This window comes from Rattus norvegicus, chromosome 4, assembly GCF_036323735.1.
Source record: "Rattus norvegicus strain BN/NHsdMcwi chromosome 4, GRCr8, whole genome shotgun sequence".
NCBI lineage: Eukaryota > Metazoa > Chordata > Mammalia > Rodentia > Muridae > Rattus > Rattus norvegicus.
The window spans coordinates 59981155-60002999 of record NC_086022.1 but is presented as its reverse complement, the minus strand read 5'-3'; the positions used below and the strand labels follow the sequence as shown (position 1 = coordinate 60002999).

The following is a 21845-nucleotide window of genomic DNA, read 5'->3' as shown; positions in this document are numbered from 1 at the left end:
TGCACCATGGAATGTATTACATATGAACTCACACATAAAATAAATAAAATGGAACTCTTAAAAGTATTGAATAAGGAAACCAGACATGGCGGCCCATGCCTGTAGTCCCGGCATTTGAGAGCTAAGGCTGTGCTATGTGGTATTTCAAGAGTATGTATGATCTTGTCTCAAAAATTTTTCTGTGTATCAGATATAACTAGGAATATAGCTTAGTGGTGTGTATCATTTGCCTAGCATGCATGAGACCATGGGTTCAATCTCAGTATCTACCCCAACCCCAAAAGGTAGCACATAGCCAGGGCTACGAGTGCATAGCTTATAATCACAGTGCTGAGGACAGTGAAGCAGGGCCTGTCTTGAGCTGGAGGCCAGTCTGGGCTACACAGGACATTTCAAGCCAGTCTGGGCTTTGGAGGGAATTTTGTCTTAAAAAACAGGCATGGTGGTATACATCTTTAACTCCTACACTAGGGAGACAGAGGCAGGAGAATCTGTGAGTTCAAGACCAACCTGGTCTATGCAGGAGCTCTAGGACAGGCAGCCAGGACTTACAGAGAGAGCCCTGGCAAAACAAGACAAAAACAAAACTCAAGGTTTGTGGTTTGAATAAAATATCCCTCAAAGTGCATATATTTGAACATTTGGTCTCCTATGGGTGGAACTGTTTGGGAAGGATTAGAAGGTATGGCCTTGTTGGAAGGGTATAACTAGGTATGGCTTTGACAAAGTTATTAGGACAATCAGGAAGGTGGATTCATGAGAATCAGAAGTTCAAGGTCACTCTCAGCTCTCAGCTATACCATGAGTTCAAAGCCAACATGAACATAAGATTCTGTCTCAAAAAATAAAAAAAAGTATGAAAAGAAAGCCAAAGTAAGCAAGATACCTAGGCCTAGTATGACTTTGGAATGAAATACTACATGGAGAAATATCTATTTCCGGGAATAGCACAATGTGCACACCCCTAACCCAAGTTGCACTGGAAGCTAAGGCAGGAAGATCTTAAGTTACAGGTAAGCGTAGGCTACATAGTTCAATGCCATCTCAGAAAAGTAAGCCTATTCTTTTCTTGGAAAGCAGAATGATAAGACAGTATGCGCACTAAAGTATTTTCCTGTAAGTTCAGACAAGTTTCACTTAAAATCATAACTTAGGCCCCTTTCTTTGAGACTGGGTCACACTATGTATCTCTAATTGATCTGGACCGCTTCTTGTAGCTCAGGCTGACCTTGAACTCACAGAGATACACTTGTCTGCCTCTGCCTCCTGAGTCTGGAATAAAAGGCGCACACCATGGCTATTTCAAGTCCCTAATTTTTTTTAATATTTTTTTTTTTTGGTTCTTTTTTTCGGAGCTGGGGACCGAACCCAGGGCCTTACGCTTCCTAGGTAAGCGCTCTACCACTGAGCTAAATCCCCAGCCCCTAATATTTATTTTATTTATATGAATACATCGTCACTGTCTTCAGACAACACCAAAAGAGGGTATCAGATCCCATTACAGATGGTTGTGAGCCACCATGTAGTTGCTGGGATTTGAACTTATTACCTCTGGAAGAGCAGTCAGTGCTCCAGCCCCTAAATTTTTTTTTTTTTTTTTGGTTCTTTTTATCGGAGCTGGGGACCGAACCCAGGGCCTTGCGCTTCCTAGGTAAGCGCTCTACCACTGAGCTAAATCCCCAGCCCCTCAAATTTTTTGATACAGCTTTAAGAAGTTGTTTTCCAGGCTGGAGAGATGGCTCAGCAGTTAAGAGCACCCGACTGCTCTTTCAGAGGTCATGAGTTCAATTCCCAGCAACCACATGGTGGCTCACAACCATCTGTAAAGAGATCTGATGCCCTCTTCTGGTGTGTCTGAAGACAGCTACAGTGTACTTATATATAATAAATGAATTAAAAAAAAAGTTGTTTTCCTTGATAGTTTAATATGTAAATATATTTAAAACTAAATATTTTTTCTTTTGAAATTATTAACCCACACCAGAAATTCCACAGTCCTGCATGAAATTTGTGTGCATATTTTTAAAAGAATTTGTTTCATGTGATCGCAAGAAATGTATAGTTAGCATTTAATCTATTATACATCTGATTCAAGCTAACAGAGTTGACAGTTTAATGATGAAACCATATGGCAAGAAGTTACTGTGGATAAAAAGGGAAACAACTCAAAGAAAAGGCATCACTCAACTCCCAATTATTTTATCATCTCATTTTCTTACCAGTCATACTTCTCATTTTACTACCTAAACTTACTTTCAATGATTAGATAGCATAAGTCCAGGCTGGACTCTAAATGTGGCAGGAAAACAATGTAGAATTTTGATCTAGGAAGCAATATATATTTGTGCTTTAGCAAACTTAATTCTGCTTCAACACATCAGGCTGATCAGAAGACTAAGAATAACAGTATATATCTATATCTGTGTGTGTGTGTGTGTGTGTGTGTGTGTGTGTGTGTGTGTGTGTGTATGTGTGTGTGTAGAGATATTCAAACACTGCAACTGAAGGTAGTAAAGACCTAATTGTGGGGCTGGAGAGATGGCTCAGCAGTTAAGGGGCACTGACTACTTTTCCAGAGGTCCTGAGTTCAATTTCCAGCAACCACGTGGTGGCTCACAACCATCTGTAATGGGATCCTATGTCCTCTTCTGGTGTGTCTGAAGACAGCTGCAGTGTACCCGCTCACATTAAATAAATAAATCTTTTTAGAAAAAAATCATTAGGGTTGGGGATTTAGCTCAGTGGTAGAGCACTTGCCTAGCAAGTTCAAGGCCCTGGGTTCGGTCCCCAGCTCCTAAAAAAAAAGAAAAAAAAAAAACATTAAAAAAAAAAAAAAAAAACAACCTAAATTGTGGTGGTGATAGAGTGAACTGGAAGGAACAAGCTGAGGAAGGAGCGCAGTGCAGCAGTCAAGTGGTAGACTTTTAGAATTGCCAGGACCCACAGCCTGACTCTGTAACCTTCAGCTTACATGGTCAAGACAAGAGTTTTACACTCTGTGCCTCAGTGTTCTTACCTACAAAAAGGGGGACAAAAATAAAGTGTCTAATTTAGCTATTTACACACTGGGGTATGAGTGCATGTTTACAGAAGTACTCAACTAGGGCCGGCAGATGTTGTTTGTTTGATAAAGTACCTACCTAGCATACTCAGTCTAATACCTAGTACCTACCATATGCACCACACCCACACCCATAATCCCAGCACTTCAGAAGGAGAGACAAGAAAATCTGATCAAAACCATTCTCAATTCTCTAACAAGTTTGAGACCAGCCTAGGCTATATGAAATCCTGTCTCAAAACAAACAAACAAAAACAGCTTAGTAAAAAAAGCAAGAGTTAAGGCAGTTGTACATCTTTAATTCTAGTGTTTGGGGGGGGTCAGGGCCAAGCAGATCTGAGTTCAAAGCCAACCTGGTCTAGATAACGAGTTAGTTCCAGGACAGTCAGAGTTGCCTACATAATGAGACCCTATCTTGGATAAACAACAATAAAAACAAACATAACAAAAGCAAGCACTAGACCACCCATGGTGGTACAAACGTATAACTCCATCACTCATGAGCTGTTTCAGGAAAGAGATGTGGAAGTGAGGTAAACCCATCTTAGTTGACTGCTTTGTGCTGATGGACAAATTGATTCTCAAATTCATGTGAAATTGTAAGGAACCCAGAATGGCCAAAATGAACCTTTGAAAGAAGAGTAAATTAGGAATGCCCATAATTCTTTATTTCAAAACGTATTTCAAAGTACCAATAAATGAAGTACTACCATAATAGCATATGAGCAGATACAGAGATCAGTGGAAAAGAACAAAGAGATCAGAATGAGTCCACTTTACCATAATCAACTCATTTTTGACAAGGGTGACAGGACATTCAAAAGGGAAAGAAAAGTGCTAAAAACAAATGACACCAGACTGGCCGGACAGAGCTCAGAAGACCCTGACACCAAAGACAGGGACAACGCAAGACCCCAAAAAACTAAAGGAAAACAGAGAGGTGTTAACTTTATGACCTTGTATTTGGCAAAGAATCCTTGTATATCACACCAAAACATAAACAACAAAAGGGGAAAAAAACTAGACTTCATCAAAATGTAAAAGATCAGTGTGTGCTTTTAGCAACACAACTAAGAAAAGGATAAAATGGAAGGAAATGCACATATAAATGTTAAATTATATAAACAAAGGACCTAAGTCTAAACTATAGAAAGAACTCTTAAAACAACAAAAAGATGGGCTGGAGAGATGGCTCAGTGGTTAAGAGCACTGACTGCTCTTCCAGAGGTCCTGAGTTCAAATCCCAGCAACCACATGATGGCTTACAACCATCTGTAATGGGATCTGATGCCCTCTTCTTGTGTGTCTAAAGACAGCTACAGTGTACTCATATATAATAAATAAATCTTTAAAAAAAAAAAACAAAAAAAAAAATAACTCAATTAAAAACAGGAATAAAAACAGGGCGTTTAAATATATAGCTCCCAAACAAGGAAGCTCACAGACAAATGGTCAGCAAGCACATAAAAAGATGCTTGGCGGGGTTGGGGATTTAGCTCAGTGGTAGAGCGCTTGCCTAGCAAGCGCAAGGCCCTGGGTTCGGTCCCCAGCTCCGAAAAATAGAAAAGAAAAAAAAAAAAAAAAAGACGCTTGGCAATGTTAGTCATCGAAGGAAAACACATCAAAAACTACAATGAAGTCATGAAGATGGCGAGGCCTACAGCCCAATTTACTGAGGCCGAGGTTGCTTCAGCTTGGGAGTCTAAGATAAACCAGAACAACATGAATATCCGATCTAAAAAACAAGAGCACTAAGATTCTATTTCACACATATTAAAATAGTTGGTATATACACTCAGAAAGTGAGATGACAAGTGTTTGGGGAGATGTACAAAGCGTTGGTGGGAATGTAAAATTCCACTTGCTCTGGAAAACTGTCTGGCAATTCATCAAATGGCTAAACATATTCCACAGAGTTACTACACGCTTCAGCAATTGTACTCTAAATATTCACCTAAGGGAAACATCCAGACAGCTCTACACAGGTATACATACACAGCGACATTACACTTAGCGGTCAAAAACTAAAACCACCTAAGTACATATCAACAGATGGCCTGGTAAATGAATATGGGAAAGATAGAAACACAACACGGGAGGGGTGAGATGGGTCAGCTGGTAAAGGTGCTTATTATGATGATCTGAGTTTGTTCCCTGAAACCCCAGTGGTAGAAAGGAGAACTAACTCCCAAAAGAGTTGTTCTTTGACCTCTACATGTACACCTTGGCTCTTGTGTGCCACACAAACACACATGCATACACACAAACAAATAAATGTCAATAAATCAATAAATGAAGTCAGGGTCAGAAAAATGACTCATGGATAAGAACACTTGCTTCATAATCATGAAGACCAAAGCTCAGGTCCCAGCACCTATATAACATGCCTTAACCCCCGCCAAGGGAACTGGAGACTGGTGGATTGTTGGAGCTTGCTGCTTCTAGCCTACTTGAGACAAAAGAAGCCCCAACTTCCACTGAGATCCTGCCATAAAAAAATAGGCAGAGTGAAAGAGAAGGATATCCAATGCTCCCTTTTTGTCTTCTGTACAGGCATAGACACACAACCACACATGAATATACAGGCATACAAAAAAGTCAAATTTGAGAAGGAGAGAGAGAGTGTGTGTATGTGTGTGTGCACAGTACTGTGCCTTTAATCCCAACACTCAGATTATTCTTGAGCCCTAAATAATAAAATCGAGTCATTACCAAAAAAAAAATCAATGGAACAAAGATCACATTGAAGATCTCAGCCAGGTGGTGATAGTGCACGCCTTTAATTCCAGCACTGAGGAGGCAGAGGCAAGAGGATCTTTTTGAGTTCGAGGCCAGCCTGAATACAGAGAGAATTAATTCCATGACAGCCACAGCTACATAGAGAGACTCGTCTCGAAAAACAAAGGAAAATAAACAAACAAACAGAAACAAATAAATAAATAAGGAAAATAAGAGCACTGGCTACTCTTCTTTAATCCTGAGTTCAACTCCCAGCAATCACCAAGTGGCTCACAAACATCTGTAATGGGATCTGATGCCCTCTTCTGGCATGCAGGCACACATGCATGAAAATTTTAGATAAGACATGTTCTCTCCTGTATCTCTGGATGCCCTGGAACCTAATTTTTAAAAAAGGGTGGGCTGGAGAGATAGCTCACTGACTGCTCTTCCAGAGGTCCTAAGTTCAAATCCCAGCAACCACATGGTGGTTCACAACCATCTGTAATGGGATCCTATGTCCTCTTCTAGTGTGTCTGAAGACTGCTACAGTGTACTTATAAATAAATCTTTAAAAAGAAAAAGAAAGGGGTTGGGGATTTAGTTCAGTGGTAGAGAGCTTGCCTAGGAAGCACAAGGCCCTGGGTTCGGTCCCCAGCTCCGAAGGAAAAACAAAAAGAATACCAGCAAGATGGCTTGACAACTAAAGGCACTTGAGGTCTGCTGACCTAGGTGCCATCCCTAGAACATACACACTGAAGGAGAGTACCAACCCCTAAAGCTGTCTTCTAACCTCTCCATCTGTGCCATGGTACATTCGAGCTCACAGACACACAGAAATAAGCAAATGTGAAAAGGGCTGGAAGGTTGCAGAAAATGTGAACACCAAGAAATGAATGTAACAGACAAGTGGATCTCTGACGTCATGACCAGCCTGGAATAGACAAGTTCCAGGGTAGCCAGGGATACACAGAGAAACTGTCTCAAAAAACAAACACAACAACAAAAAAACAAGAAAAAGAAAGAAAGGAATACCCTCCAAAGATTGCAGCTACTTTTTTTTATATCTATTTTAAAGATGTATTTACTTTATGCATATGGGTGTTTTGTCTGCAAGTATGTCTGTATTATCAGAAGAGAGCACTGGATCCCATAGGACTACATTTTGAGCTGACTTGAGGTGCTGGGAATTGAACCCAGGACCTCTGAAAGAGCAGCCAGTGCTCTTAACTGCTGAGCCATCTCTCAAGTCCCCTATTTCTTTTTTAAGGATGTGTGTGTGTGTGTGTGTGTGTGTGTGTGTGTGTGTGTGTGTGTGTGTGTGTGTATACGTGCATCCCCACACCCCATACCAAGGACTCAAAAGGCTGAGCAAAAAGGTCTCTTGAGCCCAAAAAATTGCAACAAGATTACCAAAGCAACAAAAGCCAGGCATGGTAGTGCACATCTGTAATCCCAGCACTCAGAAGTAGGCAGAAGGATCAGGAGTTCAAAGCCAGCCTCGGCTATGTAGCAATTCAAAGCTAACCAAGGATAAGCTAACCAGAGTCATAAGACTCTGACTCAAAAAGAAAACAAAATTACGATTTTAGGGGCATTAATTAGCTGATTTCATATTCAGAAAAAGATAAGAAAAACAAACAGTAATAGAACACGGGGCAACAATAATCAAAGAATGAACTGATTGACAAAGCGAAACAGTAATCTCATTCTATTCAGGAACTAAGTTGGCCTACGGATAGAATTTCACATGCAAGGAAACAGTGGGTACCTAGAGAAGAGCTCAGTGACGATGCTCAATAATGGGCAGGCATCCAAAGGAAAATAAAATAGTTCTCTCTCAGTGCTTCATTAAACATATCTACACGGTTGGGGATTTAGCTCAGTGGTAGAGCGCTTGCCTAGAAGCGCAAGGTCCCCAGCTCCGGAAAAAAAAAAAAAAAAAGAAACATATCTACTCAGACATGCTTACATACAAAGAAAAAACTATAAAAGTACCAAGAATAACACAAGAACATCCATTCCAATTTTAGCTAAAGAGTACTGGTAAAAGGATGATCTTTCTTAACCACAAATTATTAGACTCAAGTGGTTCAAACACTGCCGAGTGGCTAAGAGCTCACAGGCTCTCACAGAGGACCTGAGTCTGGGTCTCAGCACACACGTTCTGTAACTCCTGCTCCTACCTCAGGGACCCAAAACCACTTTCTGGACTGCAAGGACACCAGGACTTACATAAACATGCACATAAACATCACATAATTTAATGTTTAAAAAGCTTTACTGGAAAAATTTAATAAACTATTTAACACTGTTTAATCCTACTGGAAAAATCTATCTATAAACAAGGTTCAAAGATAAACTGAAAAACCCTGGAAAACATCGGCAACATGTGTCAGTGTGGTAAGTACCAGTCTCCTTAGAACATGAGTTCCTATAAATAATATAAATAGAAAAATGAACAGAATCTATGGAGACTATAAATAACTGAAACAAACACAGTTCTTTCATTTCCTACAAAGATGCTTAAGGAAATATTCAAGCTGGGTGGAGAGGGCTAATCCCAGCAGAGGCAGTCGGATCTCTGAGTTCGAGGCCAGTCTGACCTACAGAGCTAGTTCAGAAAAGCCAAGGCTACATAGAGAAATCCTGTCTTGAAAAACAAAAACAAAAAAACAACAAAAAAGTGGTTTAGGGCTTCAGAGAGATAGCTTAGTGGTTAAGAGCACTGGCTGCTTTTCCCAAGGACCTGGGTTCAATTCCTGGAACCCACATAGTGGTTCACAGCACAATCAATAATTCCAGTTCTGAGGGATCTGATGCTTTCTTCTGATCTCCGAGGGTACCCAGAACACACATGGTACACAGGTAGACACATACATGCAAGGAAAACACCTGTACACATTTTTTTAAAGGTAAAGTAAAAGTTTAGCCAGGCATAATATACATGCTTGTAATCTCAGCACTTGAGGAGCAGAAGTAGGAAGATTTCCACACATTCCAAGTCAGTCTGGGCTGCACAGTAACACCCTAACTCAAAGCAAGGGGCTGTAGGTCGAGGTGGCACACGGTTTTAATCCCAGCACTCATGAGGTAAAAGCAGGAAGATCTCTGCGAGTTTGAGGCCAGCCTGGTCATATAGTGAGTTCCAGGTCAGTCAGGGCTACGGAGACCCAGTCTCACAAACAAAAAAGAAAATCTAATCTCTGGCCTGGCAGAATAGCTTCTGGGTAGCATGTTCCCCTATCATATACACAGCCTGGGTTCCATCCATGGCTATTACAAAGATGTGGAGGGGGTTGGGACTCCAATAAAGGAACCGAGCAAGAGCCACCAGCCAGTTAACAGAGTTATCAGACCATGACCTGACCCTACCTCTACAAAGGGCAATTTGACAGTTTTTCAAAGTTTAAATAGTAAGTATCCTTTGACCTAGCAACTGAGCTTCTAGGAATTTACCTGCAAGATAAAGATCCTAAGTGTGAAATTCCTCACATACAGAACGGAACTCAGGGCATCACAGTGGGAGGAAAACATATGACAGCTCTACCCTAGGCACAATGCACACTCCTGGACAAACAGACAAGAAATACATCATTACTTGCTACTAAGGAGAGAAGCCAATAGTCACAAAGGCAGCAAAAGCTTTCTCCGTATGTTTTGTTTTATTGCTTTTTGAGACAAGGTTTCACGTAGCCCAAAATGGCCTCCAACCCAAATGCAGCAATGTCATGGAGTAGACCAGGCCTTCCTGCCTCTCCTCCTCAGGCTGTGATCATAGACACTACCATGTATGGCTAACACATGTTCTTTTCTACCACTTGAAATTTACATTTATCTAAAACTTTTTTTTTTTTTTTATCTAAAACTTTTAAATTAAAATTTCATGATTGGGGCTGGGGATTTAGCTCAGTGGTAGAGCGCTTACCTAGGAAGCGCAAGGCCCTGGGTTCGGTCCCCAGCTCCGAAAAAAAGAACCAAAAAAAAAAAAAAAAAAAAAATTCATGATTATTTTTCACCCAGCTTACTGCTAAGTATGTCTTCTTCCTCTTTGTCATTTTTTGTGTTAGCAACGATGTTTAACTGTTTTTTCCTACTAACACATTTACTTAATTAAACTCACATATTAAAATGAAATACTAACTTGTATTCTGTCCCTATTCCCTTGCTCTCTGAACTCTATCTCTAAATGCTTAATCTACAAAACAGCAGCACCATTCCCTACTTTTTCCCTAGGTATATAAAAATTATTAATTACTAAACTAAAAACCTAAGAATGTTCTTAGCCTATGGGGTAAACATAGCATCACTGCTGTATCCTAGAAAATAGCAGAAAAGAGCCAGCAAGATGGCTTAGCAGTAAATGAGATTGCCGCCAATTCTAATGACCAGAGTTCTAGTCCTAGGACCCACTCGGTAGAATGCAAAGAAGCATGACTCCCAGGCCCTATGACACCCATATGTACACTGTGGCACACACACACACACACACACACACACACACACACACACTAAGTAATTCTGTTTTTAAAGGAAAATATTTTAGAATTAAGAAGATAGCAGAACAGCAAGGCAATATTCAAAATTTCAAAAATACTATGCTGACACAATGTCTGAAGTAGTGCTTGGTACTTTTAAGGACTCAGTATTCTCTATCTGTCCACAGCTGGTGGAGCTATGGAGGGCTGAGCTACAGCAGTCAATCATTAAACATTAATACCTTACATATAACGCCAATGCAGTAATGTAATCTTTTTAAAAATTAAAAAAAAAAACAATTTTTTCAAGACAGGGTTTCTCTGTGTAGCCCTGGCTGTCCTCAAACTCACAGAGATCCACTGCCTAACTCCCAAGTGTTGGGATTAATAGTGTGTACCACCACCACTCAGCCTTAAACCCTTAATTTATGTGTTGAGGTGTTTCACCCGCCTAGATGTCTGTACACAACCTATATGCCTGTCCTGTGAGGCCACAAAGGATGTCAGGTGCCCTGGAAGCAGAGTGTCTGATGGTTGGTTATAAGTCACTATGTGAATGCTGAGAATGAAAACCTGCTTCTCTTAAAGAGCAGCCTCTTAACTTCTGACCCCTCTCTATAGACCCTAGTTAAAAACTGTTAATATCTTACATTGTAGTACATACATACAGATATATGCATACAGACACACACATAAACACACACACATAGTACATCGTTCCCAACAATATTCATGCACAAATGCTATGTATACCTTAGGAAAAATTTGATAGGAGGAGAGGGTACAGGGAGAGGGCCATGTCAGAAAGGTGAGAGAAGGCTCCTAGGGAAAAAAATACAATTGAGATGCAGTAAAGGTGAGGTAAATAAGAAAGGATGAAGGTTCCTCCAGGACAGAAGACCATGTGTGTGCAGGGCTTCCTGTGGTGAGGGAAGCAGAGCAGAGAGTGCAGAACAAAATGGAGGGCCAACTCAAGGCGAGAAGGCAGCCGGTGTGGTGCCTCTTAGGTCTTGGTCTTACTGTGAGAACAATAAAGCAGCAAGAAAGGCTGGATATGGTAGCACAAACCTGTATGCCACTACTCTAGAAGCTGACACAGGAGGATGGAAGGTTCAAGGCCAGTCCGGATAAAGGTGAGACCCTATCTTAAAAACCAAAAAAAAAAAAAAAAAAAAAAAAAAAACAAAAACAAAAGCTAAAAGAAAAGGGCTGTAAGCAGAGATGATAAAAGATTTGTATTTTCAAAGATCAGTGATATATGAATGGAAGGTTCTAGCAGAAGTTGGAAGGCTGTTTAGGAAGCTACTGCAGTGAACCTAAAGGACAAAGACAGAACTAGTTACAACAGAAGCAAAATAAACAACACTAGGTAGCTAATTGCAACTGATGTTGGTAGGGAGCTTAAGGAGACCATGATTTCAGATTCCCACAAGTAGACGAGTAAAGGTCCTACCACCAAGCCAGGCACAGCAGCACAAGCCTTTACTCCCAGCACACAGGACATAGAGACTGGAAGCCACCCTGGTCTACATAGTAAATGCTATATAGTAAAATTTTTGTCTTTTAAACTTTCTCAAAAAACATTATCCTTAAAAGACAATGGGAGCATTCCTGGAAGACCACCAGGTCGTACTGCTTTGTTTCAAAGGGACTGGACACAAGACAGAAATGCAAAAAAGAAAAAGGTTCTTTAAGTATGGTAAAGAACGGTGAATTGGAAAATAGGAATAGAAGTCAAAAGAGATGGAAAATTAATATACCAAACAAACAAAAACAAACCAAAAACAAAAAAAAAAGAAGAAGAAAAGATAGGCCTTCAGCGTCAGCCATAAAACAGACCTACACAGTCCTACTCCTCACTACCACTGAAAATATTTTGAATTATTTCAAAATAGACTAAAGAGCTATAATATGCAATACCTAGGAGAACAAAGGATTAGCATAAAAGAATTTATTATTTATATCAAAGTGTATTATTGAGATATCAGAAATTTTCTAATTTTGAGAACGAAGGAAAGATGGAGACCGCCTGTGTGGGAAGAAGGAAGTAAATGCCAGCCTGGAAGAAAGGAAGCAGAACGAAGTCTAATGACTCCACTTCTCCAATTTTCACAGTTTAAGGACATTTTATCTTCACCTCTGGACAAATGGCTGCTCTTGTCCTCGGTGCTAAGGAAATGCAGAAATAGCGCCATACTTATTTGAAACCATGGCTTACCCTGCCCTCATGTGGTAGCAGAGAGGAACTACACCAATATGTTACAGGACCCTGAGAATGCCCACATGAAGTTCATGGTATAATTATTAATCCATGACCAAAGACTTAAAGATTGCAGGCAGAGAGAAAACTGGTAATAGTCCTTGCCAAGGGATTTATCTTCTAGGCTAGTAATGCACAAAAATCTAGGGTTTTGTTGTTAACTGGAGGTAACAAAAAAAGATGTCTCCCCTTTTCTTAAAGATCACATATTTAGCAATTCCAGAATACAGTCTGATACTGTTTTTTCAAATCCAATTCATGGTATATTTGATTATATACAAATGTCTCAATTTTTTAATGGCATGCACAAACGGGTTAATGAACATTTCTGGTACACATAAAAAACCATAACACAGATATCAGAAATTGTCTTTTTGAATAAATAAAATCCCCTTTGTTATCTTCAAATTAATCAACTGACTTTTTTACTACCTAGGAGAACATGTCACAATAGTAAACACAATTCAGAAAAAATTAGGTTCTCAAAACTATCTAGACAAATATATCACTGATACAATCAACTTAACATTAGTCACACATACAAAAAAAAACATGGCGAAGGTCTAATACATCATTCCTGACAATTCTCTTCACGGTAAAAAAAAAAAAGAAAAGAAAAGAAAAACACGATTGCCCAATATGATTGACATTCTGTGCAGGATTACCATCCTTTTAACAGACTGAAAATGTGTATGCTTTTCACAACTGTTTACACACATATAGATTTGACTTTGGGCTTTTTATTTTTTTAAGGCATGTGAACTCAAAGACCAAAACATGAAATATAGCAATAGGTATATTTTCCCAATTTTCAGTTTTGATACCGGGATAACATCATTTCATTTCTTTATATTCATAATCTTCATTTCCCCCTTTTAAAATCTAGACACTATTATCCATTCTGTCTCTGTACATCCCCAAATATTACTGATTCAACCGTTTCCCTTAATCTTCTTGGTTTTCTTTCCCATATACTCCCTAGCCAACACACACACACACACACACACACACACACACACACACACACACACACACTTTCACATGCTCATTCCATTTCAAAACACCCAACCAACTCTTACAGTTGGTTGGCTTTTTTTTTTTCTTTCAAACAAAATCACTCCTATATTGCTCTTGTTTCCTCTCCTTAATTTGGCACTCCTTTTGAAATAATTTTACACACCAAAACACCAATGTCTTTCTTTCACAACATCAATCTGCGGAAGGGGAAAAGATTAGGAACCGGGGAAGTGAAACATTTGGGAATGTCAAAGAGACAGCGACCTCTCCTTCGGGAGGAAAATACAACTCTCATCACCGAGCTGTCGACATAGTGAGACTTTTCTTCAGGCGTGCTCCGGTTCCCCTCCTGACCTCAACGCCACCTTCCTGGTGCTCTGCTTCCCTGTCCTCGGCTGTGTGTCCGAGGGGCAGCAGAGCCCGGCGGCCGCCACCTTCTCGCCGGCAGCGGCCCCACCACTCACCTGGCAGGTGCGGACGTCCGGAGAGCTGCACGAATCGGTTGAGCTGTCCGGTGCCCCGACCCCCGCCGGCCGCGCCGGCCCCGCTAACCCCGCTGGCCCCGCCGGCTGCGCCTCCTCCCCGCCGGCGGTTCCGGTCCCAGCCCTGGGCAGCCGACATGGCCCGCTAACGATTGCCGCAGCCCGGTCCCGGCAAGCCCCTGCCCCGATAGCGCGAGCCGAGCCTCCTTCCCGGGCTCCTCAAGAGACCCGGGAGACAGGGGCCGGGGGAGCGCCGAGCTCACCAGCAACCAATGGCTGGCCGCCTTGGTGACATAGAACCAATGGGCAGTCGTTTTCTTGGCAGGTGGAGGGAGGCGGGGAGAGACGTGGTAACCATAGCTATAGCTAAAAGAGGTGGGGGGGAGAAAGGCATAAACAGCCGCTCACTGAGCGCACCAATTCTCAGGAGCTAGCCCGCTTAGCTGGGAGGCTGGGTGCTCAGACCAGACAGTCGAAAGCCGAGTGAGGAGGCTACGCCTGAGGAGACTCCCAAGCAGGGCCGCTGCCCCGGCATGGTCGGTACTCCGGAACTCTGCCCATAAGCATTGTATTTAGAAGTATCATATGTACACAATGCATGTACTTGGTGTAGGTACATCTGTCTGCAGCTATGCCGACTGAGACCCGGTCTGCGGACTGTTGCCACACACAAAGGGCTCACGGGAGGTGGGGGCGGAGGGGCGGAGTCAGATGAAATCTAAAAAAACTCCCGGCTTTCATCATTTGTTTTGTTTCATAGTGGCACTGCCGGGACTCTTCGCCGTCGTAAGCCACGTCAAGAGCAAACCTGATTAGCAAATACCGAAAACTGTTCGATCTTAGAGTAATCATAGAAACACAAATGAAAATTCCAGTAAGAAACCTTTCAGGCTTCACATACATCAATGAAGATCTTTAAATATCACACAGCTTCTGTAAAAAAAAAAAGAAAGAAAGAAAGAAAAAGATACTCTCATAAATGACCAACGATCATGTAAATGTTTCTACTCACAAAAACAAAACAAAAAAAAACCTCAATTGTTTTACAATATACACAACGACAGAAAATGAAACGGACGATGTGATTTTAAAATGTAAAGATCAGAACTTCCTATCGTTTCAAAATTAAACAGAAAATTTGGCTTAGGACTCGGGGAGGCGCAGTGCACAGTGGGAAAATGCAGATACACATTGCTGTTTCCAAATAAGGAAAAAACATAATTTTCTCAAGGGGGACAAAACCTTTCAAGATTAGCTGACCCTCTTGATGTTTCACACATGAGAACCTCACACGTTGGATTTTTTTTTTTTTTTTTTTTTTTTTTTTAAGGATTGGGGTGGAGAAGGAGAGAATGCTGAGACCAGAAATACCCTTTGACCTCAGCAAATTTCTTGTCGCCAGGAGATTTTGGTTTTGTCCCCACACCCAGTTTCTGTAGGAAAATTAGTATTTTATCCTCTATGCATTATAATACAGTTTATTGAAATGTTTGACATCTGAAAAAAGAGGAAACCAGCGATGCTAGGGGTGTAGGTAGCTCAGATGCTTAAGTACTTGTCTAGCACCAAAGGTGCAGTCCCCTGCCACAGAATAAAACTCAGCATGGTGGCACATTCTTGTAACCCCAGAACTGGGGATGGATGGTGGCAGGAAGATCAGGCATTCAAGTCCAGCCTCACTCAGATACATTACAAGTTCAAAGCCAACCTTAGCTCCATAAAATCTTGTCTCAAAAAAAAAAAAAAAAAAAAACCAAAAAACAAAAGACAAAAAAACCCAAAGAAACACAGGACCAGAGGATATGTGCTGGTCTTCTAGAGGACCTGGGTTCAACTCCTAGTACTCACAGAATACTTCAAATAAATATCAGCTATGGTTGCCTGCACAAGACCGGGCTGATGAACATTCCAGCACAGATCTGTGTGGAGAGGGGGACCAGGAGGCTCTAATTCTAGCTGAGGAACTCTGGACAACAGATGGCTACTGGATGAGGGTCATTTTTCTTCAAGGGTGTGACTACCAGTAGTTGCTCGCGCTCCAGTGTATAAACCCACACCCACACACATGGAAGGAGCACCAAATGGACTCAGTGGTTATTTATTTTTTTTAATTAAGAGCTATGGTTCAGGGGCTGGGGATTTAGCTCAGTGGTAGAGCGCTTACCTAGGAAGCGCAAGGCCCTGGGTTCGGTCCCCAGCTCCAAAAAAAAAAAAAAAAAAGCTATGGTTCAGCAGTTAAGAATGCTTACTGTAAAGGACCCGGGCTTGATTTCCAGCATCCACACCAGACAGTTCACAACTACCTGCAGTTTACTTCTGTACACACAGAGGACACATAACTTCATACCCACAAAGATAAATAATAAACTTTAAAAACTTGCTGGACACGGTAGTAATTCCAGCCACTCAGAAGGTAGTGGCAAGTGGATCTCTGAGAATTGGAGCTAGTCTGGTCTACAAGTGTTCTAGGCCAGCCAGAGATATAAAGTGGGATACTGGCTCCAAAGGAAAGAATTGGGGGGGGGGTGTTAAGCTGGGAAGATGACTTGCCAGTTAAAAGCACTGGCTGCTCTTCCAGAAGAACTATAGTCCATTCATAGCACCCACAGTGGCCCACAATCATCTGTAACTCCAATTCCAGGAAATCCAACCCCCTTTCTGGTCTCTGTGGCCAGCAAACATGAACATAAGTGCACAGCCATACAGAAACACATGCCAATACTGACACATACATATACATAAAAGAAAAAAATGAGGGGGTGGGTGTCAAGACATGGTTGTTGTGTAGCCCTGGAACTTACTCTGTAGACCAGGATGGCCTTGAAATCAGAGATCCACCTGCCTCTCTACCTCCCAAGTGCTGGGACTAAAGGCATGCACCACCACTGCCCATCTAAAAAAGCAAATGTTTAATAAAGGAAATTAGCAAATATTTAATAAAGAAAATTATACAAAAAAATCCTATGACAGAGCTAGAAAAACAATCCAGTGGCTAAGAGTAATAGCTGGGAGTAGGGTGGTGTGGGGAACAGTGGACAAAGGTGATCAATCAGTGATTAATCAGTGATCAGTCAGGTTAGAAAGAGCTAAGAATTGATTCTGTTGTAACAAGATGATGGATCCTGAGAGTTAATCTTATTTTCTTTCTTTCTTTTTTTAGATTTATTTACTTTATTTATATAAGTAAACTGTAGCTGTCTTCAGACACCAGAAGAGGGCATCAAATCTATTACAGATGATTGTGAGCCATCATGTGGTTGCTGGAGGTTGAACTCAGGATCTCTGGAAGAACAGTCAGTGCTGTTAACCGCTGAGCCATCTCTCCAGCCCAAGAGTTAACTTTAAAGCTGCATGTGGTGGCTCATGCCTTTAGTCCCAGCACTCAGGAAGCAGAAGCAAGTGGATTTCTGTGAGTTCGAGGACAGCCTGGTCTACCAAACAAGTTAAACAAAAAGACGTAGATTTGATTACTTTTTCTCTTATTGAGAGGTTTTTAAGAATAGTTTTGAAAGGAACAATTCTCAATTCCATAGTGTAGACTATGAACTTTGGCTGATAATGGGGAGGGGGGCAACACTGGTTCACTGATCCTAACAAATGAGTTACACACTGCCCTGTGTTGATGGATGGGAAAACTGAACAGCAGGGACAAGATGACTGTGAACGCTCTGTACTTTCTATGTGATTCGCTGTAAACTGAAAATCACTCCAAGAGAATAAAAAGGCATTCATTCAAAAGTGGGATTTGTGAGAAATTCTGCCTAGGAACAAGAAGGAGCTAGAAAAGTCTTCCCTGTAGATAGTCAAATAGACAGCCTGTATTAGTCAGGGGTCTCTAGAGTCACAGAATTTATACACTGTATATTAAGGGAACTTATTGGAATGTCTTAGAGTCTGCAGTCCAACTAACCCAACAATGGGCAGCTATGAATGGGAAGTCCAAGAATCTAGAAGTTGCTCAGTCCCAGGAGGCTGGGTGTTTCAGCTGGTCTTCTGTAAAGCTGGAATCCTGAAGAGGTAGGTTCCTACAGATGTGCTGACAGGTAAGTGCAAGCCGGAGAAGAGTGAATCTTCCTTCTTCCAGTGTCCTTATGTAGGCCTCCAGCAGAAGGTGTGGCCCAGATTATAAGTGTGTACACCTGATTTGGAACTTGCTCTGTCCCATGCTGGCCTTGAACTCACAGCTGCTTGCCTCTGTCCCCTGGGATTAAGGGCATGTACTGCCTCACTTGGACCTAAGCTTTTCATGGCCACTATGCCTCAAGAGCTGGATCACAGGTGTGCACTACATTTCTGGATTGGAGTTCATTCCACATGTACTCGAGTTAAGGAGCTAGGAATAGCCCATCACACAGGGCTCTATTTTGGAGGGCAGAATGAACTATAGAACTCTTTATGTTGGGGGGGAGGGAGGTGTGGCTCAGGTGAGCCTTGAACATCCTATGTAGCAGAGGATAATCTTGAACTTCTTATCCTCCTCCCTCCACTTGCCCAGCATCCCTATGTATAGTGTTTGCTAAGTAAGCACTCTCCCATCTGTCTACATCCCCTCCTTAGAGCCTTTTAACCCCCCCCCCTCTCATGTTCAGTCAGGCGTTTGGCCTTTGCCTTATAACTACAAGAACTTGATTTTGATCCTCAGAACCTATCTAAATAAAAGCCAGCCCCCCACCACCATATAAGCCAGGCATGGTGGCACACACTGAAAATCCCTGTGCTATGAAGGTGGGAACAGATAGATTCCTGGGACTCACAAGTCAGCCTCACCTATTTGGCAAGTTTTAGGCCATTTAGAGACATTATCTTAAAAAATAAGGCAGACATCCGAAGTTGACCTCTGGGCTTCACACACATGAATATACACATATACACCACACAAGCATGCATGCATACGTGCACATACACATACCCATGAGCCACATGTGTTCTAGGCATTGAACTCAAGTTGTCAGGCTTGGCTGCTGTTACTCACTGAGAGACATCTCCCTAGCCTCATTGTGTGTGTGTGTGTGTGTGTGTGTGTGTGTGTGTGTGTGTGTGTGCATGCACACTAAGGCTAAATCAGTGATCTCCAGGTCCAGTGAAAGACCTTACCTAAAACAAGATGGCGACTGAAGAAGATAACTGACATCACATTCTGGCCTACACCTAGCCATATGTACGCCAGTTTTTGCTACTTTGAGTTCTTTTTCCCCTGCCCTTTATCCCCTCCTCCCTCAGTTTCATCCCTTAACACTAGATAGGAGAGAAACAAAGGTAGAGGGGAGAAAGGAATTAGGAAAATCCCTGAATCTAATTTCTTTCCTTTTGCCTCTTTGGCTGGGACTGCTAACAAATTGCAACCAATCCCACTGAACGATCCACAACCACCAATCTCCATCTAGCAGGGCTCTGGCATTTATATACCCTCTAAAAAGTTAGCAGAACTCCAGCCACCAGGCAATCGCAGAAACTATCTGCAGCTGGCAAAACCATGCCTCTGTCAGAGCACAAGGGAAATCATAGCCAGCCAAGGCGGAGAGTCCAAAGCAGCCACATATCTCCACACCTGGGATTAAAATGAAAACACATTCTTAGAATAGTTCTGTGGGGTTGTGGATTTACTCAGTGGTAGAGGGCTTGCCTAGCAAGCGCTAAGGCCCTGGGTTTGATCCTCAGCTGGGGGGGGGAAGGGGGGGGAGAAAGAAAAAAGAAAAAGAGGGGTTGGGGATTTAGCTCAGTGGTAGAGCGCTTGCCTAGGAAGCGCAAGGCCCTGGGTTCGGTCCCCAGCTCCGAAAAAAAGAACCAAAAAAAAAGAATAGTTCTCTGTTTTTAAAGAAAACAAAATTCCAAAATTGTTGTTACACATGGGTGCATACACATATATACAACAATATGTGGGCTGGAGAGATGGCTCAGAGGTTAAGAGCACTGACCACTCTTCCAGAGGTTCTGCGTTCAATTCCCAGCAACCACATGGTGGCTCATGACCATCTGTGATGGGATCCGACACCCTCTTCTGGTGTGTCTGAAGACAGTTACAGTACTCATATAAATAAAATAAATAAATCTTTAAAAAAGCAATATGTATATACACCTACATCACACACACACAAAAGGAAAAATAATAGTAATAGATATGTAGCAAAAGACAAGACTAAGAGGGCTGGAGAGATGGCTCAGCAGTTAAGAGAACTGACTGCTCTTCCAGAGGTCCTGAGTTCAAATCCCAGCAACCACATAGTGGCTCACAACCATCTGTAATGGGATCTGATGCCCTCTTCTGGTGTGCCTGAAGACAGCTACAGTGTACTCATATATAATAAATGAATCCTTTAAAAGAGAAAAGAAAAGACTAGTGGGCTGAAGGAATTGGTCAGAGGACCTGGGGTTGATTCTCGGAACCACTCACCCGTATATACATTCAGCAGGACATTCATAAACATAAAATAAATAAATCTAGAGAGAGAAAAAAAGACTAGCAATATATGCTCACACACGAGTTCAGGCATCTCAGGAAAGTCACCCTTAGGTGTCATATGATTTTGTGGCTTCTTAAGTTCCATTGGTCCAAGGCTGTAATTAAGATAAGGTTTAAAGATTAAGCAAGCCCAGGGAGCTGGCTCAGAAAGTGAAGGGACTTCCTGTGCAAGCCGGGCCACTTCATTTTGATCCCTGGAACCCTTGAAAAGGTGTTAGGAGAGAGCTGACTCCACAAGTCACCCTCTGACCTACATATATGCTGTGGGACATGTGTCCACACATACACATCACGGACATACACTAATAACAAAAAAAAAACAAAACAAAACATGAGTGAGTCATATGGTGCATGCCTTATATCATAGCCCTTGGGAGGAAGAAGCAGGTAAATCTCCATGAGTTTGAGGCCAACTTGGTGTACAAAGTAAGTTCCAGGACAGTCATGGCTACATAGTGAGACTCTGAGAGAGAGAGAGAGAGAGAGAGAGAGAGAGAGAGAGAGAGAGGAGAGGAAGTTTAAGAATTAAAGATGTAGGGGGCTGGAGAGATGGCTCAGAGGTTAAGAGGTCCTGAGTTCAATTCACCCCACATGGCGGCTCAAAACCATCTATAATTAGATCTGGTGCCCTCTTCTGACCTGCAGGCACACATGCAGGTAGAAGACTGTAAATAATAAATGGATAGATCTTTTTAAAAATTAAAGAATTAAAATGAAGTGGAAAAGATAGTTTTGTAAATGGCGTTTTTTCCGTGGTTTATAGAGACAGGCTTTCTCTGTGTAGGTCTGGTTGTCCTGAAATTCACTCTATAGACCATGCTGGTCTCAAACCAAAAGATCACCTGCTAAGATTAAAGCTGTGCACTGCCATCTCCTGGCCGTAAATGACATTTTAAGGTATATTTACCAGCTGTATCATTTATGTTTCCGGATGAGGAGTGCTAAAAAATTTGATACAACATTGTATCTGATGCCCTCCACAGGCCTTCCATCTCTACATAAGCAGTTGATTTATTAATACATTATTGTTTGGAAAAAGTAGGGTGTCTACAGGAAAAGCAGCATTATCTCTGAGGGCACAGTTTCAAGTTTTGCTGAAATTTCTGGCTCTTGGATGCAAGGTATATAACCAAATTCTGCAGCAAGGGGCCTTCTGTTCTTCCTTTGCCTCCTCCTTCTTTGGTAAGAGGGCCTCGTGGAGCTCTGACTGGACTGGAACTATGGAGACTAGGTGGTCTCAAACATACAGAAATCTGCCTGCTTCTACACCCACGTGACATCATGGGTTTCAAGTTCCAGTGTCTGGGAACCGTGTTGGAGTCGGGAGCCATACATAGGACATAAGCTGAAAGAAGAGAGATGATCCCAC

The 21845-nt window shown here is 41.9% G+C and overlaps 1 protein-coding gene across 2 annotated transcripts in view; it reads right to left on the bottom strand.

Annotated features, from left to right (window-relative positions):
* Window positions 1-14290, bottom strand: part of Klhdc10 (kelch domain containing 10) — a 57809-nt gene extending 43519 nt beyond the window's left edge. Inside the window, exon 1 of one of the 2 annotated variants that reach the window (XM_006236201.5) lies at window positions 13999-14290. In XM_006236201.5, the coding sequence (XP_006236263.1) occupies window positions 13999-14155 (157 nt within the window). In that variant the 5' untranslated portion in view covers window positions 14156-14290. The remainder of the gene's footprint in view (window positions 1-13998) is intronic. The other variant, NM_001017456.1, reaches the window with a different exon arrangement.
* Between the last annotated feature and the right edge of the window lie 7555 nt (window positions 14291-21845).